The sequence below is a fragment of the Colossoma macropomum genome, unplaced genomic scaffold, assembly GCF_904425465.1.
Source record: "Colossoma macropomum unplaced genomic scaffold, Colossoma_macropomum, whole genome shotgun sequence".
In the NCBI taxonomy this organism is placed as follows: Eukaryota; Metazoa; Chordata; class Actinopteri; order Characiformes; family Serrasalmidae; genus Colossoma; species Colossoma macropomum.
This window is the reverse complement of record NW_023494798.1, coordinates 6,532,419-6,542,673: the sequence shown is the minus strand read 5'-3', so window position 1 is coordinate 6,542,673 and position 10,255 is coordinate 6,532,419. Positions and strand designations below refer to the sequence as shown.

Below are 10,255 nucleotides of genomic sequence, written 5' to 3'. Positions count from 1 at the left end.
TACAGTCGATACTTGCTACCTGTTCAGTTTCATATTGACTACAATGTCCTGTTAATGACATAAAGCTCTAAACAGTTTAGCTCCAGGATACCTGATAAACCTTTTGAAGAGTTACAGTCTCACCCACCTCATGCACTTCATTCAACAGTAGCAGTTTTACTGCTAAACCCAAGGATTATTTGCAGTTCAGCTGGTTTTAGATGCTAAGTAGCTCCTAAACTCCTGTTTTAGTGTTCCATGGGATTTTAGGAATCACAAGCTTAAGAAATCAAATCAACACTCTTAAAAAAGATGGTTCTTCAAGGGTTCTTTAGTAAAGAGAGTGGTTCTATTTAGAACCATGAGTTCTGTGAACAACCTTTTCATGCATAAAGTGTTTTTGCATGGTGCACTGTCAAAAGACTTTGAATTACTTCGTGTGGTAACAAGTAAATTTAATAGTTTCATTCAACCTGAATAATTATTTTAAATATGTGATTTTTAAATCAAAGTAATTTATTGTGTTTTAATCGCTTTTTACCACATTAAGTAATTTTTTTTAGGTTTTATAAAAGGTTAGATAAAACACTAAAAAGGCTTCTTCTTTTGGTACAAACTTGACATCGTAACAAATAAGAACCCTCTTGGTGCTATATAGACCCATATCAAACACATTATCCATCAATCTGAAGAAACATTTTACCTATTTGCAATTTGAGCATGCAAATTGTTTTGTTTTGAGTGCTCATGGTTCTAGATATAATCATTGTCTTTGCTAAAGAGTTGTTAAAGAACCATCTTTTTTAACAGTGTAGTTAAAAGACTTACATGTTCAAACTGGCTTATTCATAATTTCTGAAATTAAACATACTTCTTGTGACTTGTAATAGAACGTTTTTGTAATTGTTGTTTTATATCATTGATATTATTATTATTATTATTGTGGAGTTTGTTTTGTACTAATGCTAATGATGTTTTAGTATTTGTTTTATCAATATTTTACATTACTTATATTTGTTATTCTTATACTTTTTTAATTGTGGTTTTGATAAATGTTTAGTTGTATTGTATTTAATTTGCATGTAAAGCATCCTGAGAGTTTGGACTCAAAATGAAAGGTGATGAATAAATAAAAAAATATTATTAAATAAGCACATGAATAATAACAATTCAAATGGAGAAGTATATGAATAAATGAAAAAAAATGTATGCAAATGAATACAATATAATATTTAACTAATTGTTTAAACATTTGTGTATTTTCAGTATTTCATGAATTATCATTTTCAAAAATTTTGATATGAATGTTATATCAGGAAAGCATGGTTTAATTAGAAAGAAATAAAGAAAGAAAGAAAGAAAGAAAGAAAGAAAGAACTGTGTTCACAAGTCTGTAGAATTATTGATGGTGCACAGCATGACATTCTTTACATGTTTTTCTGTGCCAACTAATTTTGGACTTAACAGATCATCTACTGTATTTCCAAAAAATCAAGCAAAATCAGTTATTTAATTCCTGAAAACATGTTCAGTTTTAAAAGTTTATAGTACTTTTTATATCTTCAATATTAAGTATAACTTCTTTAAAAATGACTAAACTGAGCTGGATAATATTTCATTTTCAATCAATTGGTTTCACAATGATAAATTAGACCACTTGTGTCAGAGAATATAAACATTTCTTTAAAATCAAACTAATATTCCCCTCAAATAAGGACTGTTATACAAGATTAACATAAAACAACTATGGATATAACAGCTTCATGGTTTAAGAATATTTCTGTTTGTGAGTAACAAACTCAGTATAAACAAACAATTAAACAGTGAAGTGAAATATGCTGGATTCTATATTCTATTTCTTGTTGTTGGGGCTCTATTATGCACAGAATAATGGAATGTAAACAATGGAATGCTTGAAAAGAAATTTAGTGTAAGCTATTTTACATCACAAGAGCAAGGAGACAGAAGGCAGTGGGAAAAGTTTGCTACTAATTTTCTATTCATTCATTGTTTCAATCATTCATTTGTTTAATCATTTATTTATTTGTTTATTTATAAGAATAGGTAGCTTTTCATTTCTTCATTTGTCTACTTGTAGCAAATGTCTTACCTCATTTTTTATAGCTACAAACCCAAATCCATAACACAAGGTCTTATAACAGGCAATGTCTCTTTTTTTTCTAGCAAAAATATACCCGTCTCAAGCAAGCCTACAAATTTTTATGCAAGGTTTGGTGAATCTATTCAATATTTGCCTTTTCCATTAAGAATTTCATCTGTTCAATATACTGAAATAAAAATACATTTACGGACATAAAAACACATTAACCTCTACTGCCTTTTTTATTTTACTATATTAATATGAATTTATGAAGTTCTCCCTTACAAATTGCTAATATATAACAACATATTCTGTGAAATTCCTGTTAAATGATCACTTAATGAAGAAACACATTGCAAATTGAACATTGCAACTACACTTTACACATTTTACAAAAAAGTTGAGATGCTGTGCACAATGTAAATAAAAACAAAATGCAATGATGTTTTTTTTTCATTTAAACCCAATATTTCATTGAAAATAGTACAAAGACAACATATCAAATGATCAAACCAGGAAATTATATATATATATATATGCATATATATATATATATATATTTTTTTTAAATATGTGCCCATTTTGAATTTGATGCCAACAACACATTCCAAAAAAGTTGGGACCGGGACAAAAAAAAAGGCTGGTAAAGTTGTGTACTGCTAAAAAACACCTGGTGGTTAATTGACAACAGGTCAGTAACATGAGTAAGATGAGGAGGGGTTCACCACTCTGTGAAAGGCTGCGTGAGCAAATAGTCAAACAATTCAAGAAGAACGTTTCTCAACATAAAATAGCAAAGAACTTTTGCTTTTCATCATCTACAGTACATAATATCATTAAAAGATTCAGAGAATCTGGAGAAATCTCTGTATGCAAGGGACGAGGCCAAAAGCCAGTACTTGCTGGCTATGATCTTTGGGCCCTCAGGCAGCACTGCATTAAAAACAGACATGATTCTGTAGTGAAAATCACTGCATGGGCTCAGGAACACTTCTACAAACCACTGTCTGTGAACATGTCAAGTTCATCACTGCATCCACAAATGCAAGTTAAAACTTTGAAATGCAAAGAAGAAATTACATATAAACAGAATCAATAAACACAGCCACCTTCTTTGGGTCTGAGCTCATTGAAAATGGACTGTGGGGAAAGTGGAAAAGTGTCCTGTGGTCTGACAAATCAACAATTGAATTTTTTTTTGGAAATCATGGACACTGTGTCCTCTGAGCTAAAGACCACTCAGCTTGTTTTGAGTGCACAGTTAAAAAGCCATTTTTCATGATGGTATAGGGGTGCATTTGCGCACATAGTTCCTAAACACTTACAGAGTGTTGTTAAACGAAGAGGTGATGCAACAAAGTGATAAACATGCCCCCATCCCAACTTTTTTGGAACGTGTTGTCATCAAATTCAAAATGGGCATATATTTTGCGAAAAACAATCAAATTTCTCAATTTCAACACTTGATATGTTGTCTTTGTAGTATTTTCCATTAAAACTATGGTTTACATGATTTGCATATCATTGCATTTTGTTTTTGTTTGCATTCTGCACAGTGTCCCAACTTTTTTTGGAAATGGGATTGCAGAATAATTTCTAGTAAAACCCCAAAATAGACTACTTCTTTTTTGCTTAGAGTTTTTCTACATATAAACAACATTCTGTACAAGACAGTTCATGCAATTAAATATCTCTAGTGTACATTTACAATAACTTTTTATTACACATAAATAACTGCAAATAACGAACAAATATGATTTTACCTGGAAAAATTATTGTTACATTAACTTCCATGTTTTTTCCTCTAAAGTTACCATTTTGGAGACTGGAGGTTGCCTTGCAGAGCGATAATACGCTTGTTGATTTCCTTCCTCAAATTTAGAACCAAATTTTTAGTGTAGTTCCCTCTGTCACAGTGCATGTCACCACGTCCACCTGGGACCAGGAGAGCCTGTCTACTGTTTTGACTGCCTGCCATATGCTGTCTTTAAAACAGCTTTTATGGCAGGGTGTAGATTTTGTACTGTTAAATGCCCGAGTGTATACTGTTATTTTGCATATATGTATTTCTGGGTCTATATGTTTGTAACAGTCATAAATCTCCCTTTCCAATTCAGTGCCATTTTACTATGTATATTAAGGATCCACACCAAGTTTAAACCTGATCTGTGGTGGAAATAGTGTGTTATTCATATACAGAGTTATTCATTGTGCCTTGGAGAGTACTCTGCCCATGAGGTGTTTCTTGGTGTTCTGCTCTGGCCGAAAAATAATGATAAAACATTTAGGAGCAAAAATACAAACAACCAAACCAAAGCTTGAGGCCAGAATAGCAAATATCTCTACAGCTACAGTGAACTTTCCAGGAGAGCTGACATAAGCTGGGATAAATGTAACCCACACTGCACAGAATATGAGCATGCTGAATGTGATGAACTTGGCTTCATTAAAGTTATCAGGCAGCTTCCGTGCTAGAAAAGCCAAAATAAAACACAAAAGAGCCAGAAATCCTATATAACCCAGCACAGCCCAGAAACCTATAGCTGAACCTAATCCACATTCCAGTATTATTCTTTCCTTGTAGTGATTCAGATTTTTGAAGGGGAGAGGAGGAGATATTGTCAACCAAAGAACACAAATAAGGACCTGTATGAGAGTGAAAGCAAGAACACTGAGTCTCTGCTGTGGAGGCCCAAACCATTTCATGGCATTACTGCCTGGAAGTGTAGCTCTGAAGGCCATTAACACCACTATTGTTTTCCCCAGAACACAGGAGATGCAGAGGACGAAGGTGATCCCAAATGCTGTGTGGCGCAGTATGCAGGACCACTCAGAGGGCTGACCAATGAAAGTAAGTGAGCAGAGGAAACACAGAGTCAGTGAGAAGAGCAGCAGGAAGCTCAGCTCTGAGTTGTTTGCTCGAACGATGGGAGAAGTTCTGTGTTTGTAGAAGACAGCAGCCATACATACAGCTATGAAGGCCCCAGAGATGGAAAACACTGTCAGGATGATGCTCAGCGTGTCGTCCCAGGACAAGAACTCCACAGGCTTCGGGAGGCAGCTGTCTCGCTGGGTGTTGGGCCAGAACTCAGGAGGGCAGCGCACACAGTTCAGAGAGTCTAGGAGATTAAAAAAAGCAAAGTTAACCCAATCACACAATGATTAGTATAAGTACGCTCCATATTAAAAAGCATATTATACTAGCACAAACAAAAGAACACACTTCAGTGCTTCCAGCAAAACCACAGTGTCTGTGAATGTGTTCAGAAGTTTAAAACTGGCTTCAAAATAATCTTTTTGGCATCTTCAGGATAAAATAATATTAGACAAAGTCATTTGAGATTGATACAGTCTTACTTCCTTGTTACATATTGTGATACCAAACCTGTCTTGTTGCTGATCTCTCCTTCTGCACATGGTATACAGTCATAGCAGCAGACTGGCTTTCCTTTCTGCACAGCCTTCCTGGTACCTGGAGGACAGCTCTCACTGCACACAGACTTTGGAACCTCAAAAACATTAGAAGAATATTCAAAAACTATTTAAACATGCATGTTTGTAATGCTAAGAATGACTTATCAGGCTGCCATTCATGAATTCATGTAATGAATGGGGACGGATTACAGAACAATTCACATTTCTAATATAAACTCGCATAATTGTGGTAAACTTTAATTCGTAACAAAAAACTTCATTCATCCATATACAGAGTATTGGATTTTTAAAATGTTAAGATGTTTTGTCAGACAAGTACTTTATTCTGCTTTATTCTGCTAAATTTAATAATATTTAAAAACTGTCCTTTGCCTATGTGTCTCATGTGTCTGGAAATGCTGATAATCTTTTTAAGAAGGTGCCGCATTTCATAATGTGGTAATTTGGAAAAGGAGTCAAGCATAATGACAGTAATAAGACTGCGAGAAAAGCCAGGCCCACTATGGCAGGTCACCAGCAAAACCAGCATATGTTGTGTTTTGGGTGTTATTATTCTGGTCAATAGCAATAGAAGCTATTATCCTGATTACCAGCAGAACCAGTTTATGTTGTGTTTTGGATGCTGTTATGTTCATTATCCAGCATGACCATAGGTGACCAGCTAAACCAGCAGCAAGCGAGCATAAACCAGCTTAGACCATCATTGAAAGCATGCTGGTCTGTCATATATATATATATATATATATATATATATATATATATATATATATATATATAATTTTTTTTATTTTATTTTATTTAATTATTATTATTATTATTATTATTATTATTTCCAGCAACAAAGGGCAGTAAATAAGTTATTACAATAAGATTTTGTTACTGAGACAAATAGAGTTCTACAAGACCCTGTGGAGTTCTTTAACAGTTATAACTAAACATCCTGCAGTGTATGAATTGTGTAGTGAGTTAAAGTAGTAAAGCTTTACATGCTGGCACCTGGAGTTAAAATCCTGTCATTATTAATGTTTCTGCCTTTGGACACTTTCTTAACAGTTTGTATGGTTTATGTAAAATATAATTACACCGCCTTTTTATAAGAGTAACTGCAATTCAATTAAGCATAATCAGTTGTATTAAATGTATATACTGCCTGTGTATGTTGCAACAACAGAACTAGATTACAACTATTTGTATCAGACACAGATGGCTATCTTCAATAAAACCGTTAGCTATAGTGGCTCAAACAGGTGTGGCAACCCTGCAGAACTGTGCAGGATATGTGGTACTGTACCTCAGTCTGTCCCTCCACCCAGCTGATAGCTCTGCTCATACTGAACTCCTGGCCTCTTAGTTTGGATGAATCATAGTGGCCCACTGTCACAAAATCCAAACCACCGTCTTTCTTAAACTGCCAGTTTATGAGATCGTAGACGGCAACAGGATCTCCACTGGAATCAAACGAGACCTGATAACCATTGTTTGTAGTGAAGTTCACTCTCTTGAGCTGGTCGAGTATCTGCAGTGGAACACATAATTTGTTAAACTCTCAACAAAACTATAATTTTGAACTGTGAACTCACCATTTGTTTCAATACATTACAGATAATACAATCTTTTATAAATACTGAAAGACTGATATTATGAATGTTTATTGAGGAATTCGACCATTGTGGTGGCAAATTGTGCCACAATATTAAAACCATTAAAAATAGAAGAGAAAAACCTATCAATACTCATTTATATTCTCTTCTATATTTTGTAGCATTAATGTTAAACAAAAAGAATCTGTAACACTTTTTCTACCACTATTTCTTTTTTATGTTTACTTTAGAGATGTTTCTCATGTAATGTATGAAAAACAGCTTGTCACAGCAGTGGCTTAGCAAATGCTTAAGTATTATATTCATTAAAGGGCACAATATGTTTGATTTTCATTACACAAAACAATTCTATGTCAACAATACTGTAAAACTATGAAATTATTTCTTACAACAAATCTTGGCCCAATGTTATTGTCAATTGTGAAACAGAAACATAAAAAGTCATTGAAAAAAAAAAGAAAGGTCCTGTGAAATTACGTCTTGTAGTGACATCTCGCAGGAAGAAGCACCAACTCTACCAAGTTTATGGATAGAGAAATCTGTTTTGATATTTCTATGTATTTGGCTAAAACACCTTTATGTTTCGTAAAAGACGGTGTCAATAGTATTACTCACGAAATAGTAAATGATTTTAAAACTGAAAAAAAAAAAAAAGAATTCACTGCGACAGCAACAGCGAAGGTAGAGTGGACGATGTGACGTGAATATAATAAGATAGATTTTTTTTTTTTTTTAAAGTAAAAGCAGGCTCATTTAAAAGACAATGCAGCCTACACGATTCATTTTTAAACAAATGCGTTTTGTACCTGCCATGGTGTGAATTTAGCGCTCTTGTCACACTGCGTGTCATTACAGATAACACCGTGGATGGCATGCGCTATGGCATACGTAGCTTTGTACACCAGGTTAGTCGCGCGCAGCTGCGACGTGTCTGTGTATGGGTTCTGCAGCGCGTGGATATCCTCGCTGCCATCACATTCCCGCGCGCCATCTGAGGAACCTTTCAGGCTACAGCTGAACGAGCTCTCCCAAAACTCCGTTAGCAGAGGTGATTTCAGTGCTTGTTCTGGAGAGAGATCCAGAAGAAACTCACGAAGACCTGGAATCACTGAGCGGGGGATCCCAAATCCTATCGCACCAGCGCACATGTTAAAGCGCAGAATTCCTCGATCTATGATCCACCCTTCGCTGCCGATCCACTGAAGGGGAGGCGGCGGCTGTCTCGTCAGCTCCTCTAACAGAAGCCTTAATTCGCCTTCGTGAACAAACGCTACTATTACCCGGGCTGTTGATCTGCGGATGACGTTTGCCAGTCTCTCCAGTTTACTGCGCGGTTGTGTTCTGTAGTAGGACTCGGAGTACTCCACACAGATGCCCTCCCCCTGCGCAGCCTTTAGAAACGACGCCATTCCATAATTCCCATAGTCTGTGTCACTGCGCACTGCCCCAATCCATGTCCAGCCAAAATGCTTCACCATTCTCGCTAATGCGGCCGCTTGGTGGTGGTCACTTGGTATGGTCCTGAGGAAGGCAGGATACTGACGCTTATCGCTCAGACATGCGCAGGTTGCGTGATGACTCACCTGTTATTCAACGTAGAAAAGGAAAAAGAAGCATTCCTTGAGATGCCTGGCTGGATTCTAGCACTTTTTATGGTATAAGACTCTTTAGTTATAACTAAACGTATTTAAAACCATTATATTCTCACAAACAATAGCATGCAAGAATACCATTTGGTGCAGCAGACAATCACCTGTGGAATTCTAAAGAGTCCCAGTATTCTGGCTATGCTCATTGAGGGTGTAGAAAAAGTCTCTCCCACGAGAGCAGGAACAGCGGCGGCTGCAGATTTTGAACAGGAATCAGTATCATTGAAAAATGGTTCCATGCCGTTGGCCAACTGAAAAGCAGCTTTGATTGTCATCGGCACCTCAGAGCACGAGTCGTGTATCTGGTATCCTAACGTGATTCCCGGCAGTAGATCCGTTCTGTTGTTGATCTCGTGGATGGTGAACTCCATGGCACGAGCGAAGCGCAGCTCCCTGAAATCCATACTGTATGAAAAACATTTAAACTTTTATACATAATTAGAATTTCTGTTTTTGCCCAATATTTTCAGACGACGCTAACCCAATAATTTGCGCATGACTGCAAATAATAGTCAAGTTGATTATTATAATTTCTCTGTAATCCTCCATACACTGTTTATTCCACACTCACAGACAGACCTCCCAGAGCACTGCAGCTGTAGCGGCGGTCTGGTGTAGGTTTTCTGCTCTGATCTCATGTAGTAATGAATAGAGAAAATCCCTCCAATCACAAAATCTCCATCCATATAAAGATCAGGTAACTGGGGTTCAGCCCACAGCCTGCAGTTGACCGGGTCAGCTTTACACGCTGCTGGACTGAGCCCAGTTATCCATAACATTGATAGAAACATCATCAGACTTAAAGTGAGCTGCATGGCATGCGCAGTAGTTCCTGAAGGCCAGAATGGCTGCATTTTAAATAGCTACTTTGCTCTGTGGGTGTGAGCTCAGACTCAGTGGGCGTGGTTATGTCTTAATTTGGTAATTGCAATGATGGACATAACGTTTGTATTTGTGTTTCTGTGGTGTTTTAAAGGTTGCCATTCAAATAAACAGAGGGGCTGAGCTGAAGTTCCTGTAGGCCTCATAGTCTCCAAGAAATATGAATAAAATATAGGATTGTTTCAGTTTTCCACAATGCAGACTTTGATTTTTTGCAGATTTCCTATGCACGATATCCACTACTGAGAGGACCACGACTGTTTCAACATTTTTTGTAGACACCATATTTTTCAATAACCTTTGTTTTTGGCCAGTGTAAAATAAAAATAAAAAAATAATAAATAAATAAATAAATAAACAAGGAACGTTCTTTAGTCTACTATTAAATACATTTGATATATGAATTGAGGTGACCCCTTTAAGAAATATTAAGGAGACCTTTACTTAACATCGTAAATCCATTATTTAGCGTGGGTCATGTCCCAAAGTTTTTCTAATTTTTAATTTGTTAAACCAGTCCCAAAAAACAAATCTTGACCCATTGGTTATCTCCAACTATCTCCAGTATGCTTTTTCTGTCTTCTAGCAAGCTATTTTCGTCACTGATG

The 10,255-nt window shown here is 36.0% G+C and overlaps 1 protein-coding gene across 1 annotated transcript; it reads right to left on the bottom strand.

Moving 5' to 3' along the window:
- Window positions 1-4,285: 4,285 nt before the first annotated feature.
- Window positions 4,286-9,544, bottom strand: LOC118818520 (extracellular calcium-sensing receptor-like). Its single transcript, XM_036585768.1, has 6 exons — window positions 9,345-9,544; window positions 8,870-9,170; window positions 7,923-8,699; window positions 6,807-7,031; window positions 5,466-5,589; window positions 4,286-5,199 (listed from the first exon to the last, which is right to left on the bottom strand). Exons 1-6 carry the CDS (start codon window positions 9,542-9,544, stop codon window positions 4,286-4,288), a joined length of 2,541 nt encoding a protein of 846 aa, XP_036441661.1.
- Between the last annotated feature and the right edge of the window lie 711 nt (window positions 9,545-10,255).

Bases quoted from the DNA above. Each gene is read 5' to 3' on its own strand.
- LOC118818520 (XM_036585768.1), bottom strand. From the start codon at position 9,544: ATGTTATGGATAACTGGGCTCAGTCCAGCAGCGTGTAAAGCTGACCCG. The intron at 8,700-8,869 runs GTGATTGTCTGC...GTTGAATAACAG, and splicing joins GACTCTTTAGAATTCCACAG to GTGAGTCATCACGCAACCTG. The intron at 5,590-6,806 runs GTACAGTACCAC...AATGTTTTTGAG, and splicing joins GGGTGGAGGGACAGACTGAG to GTTCCAAAGTCTGTGTGCAG.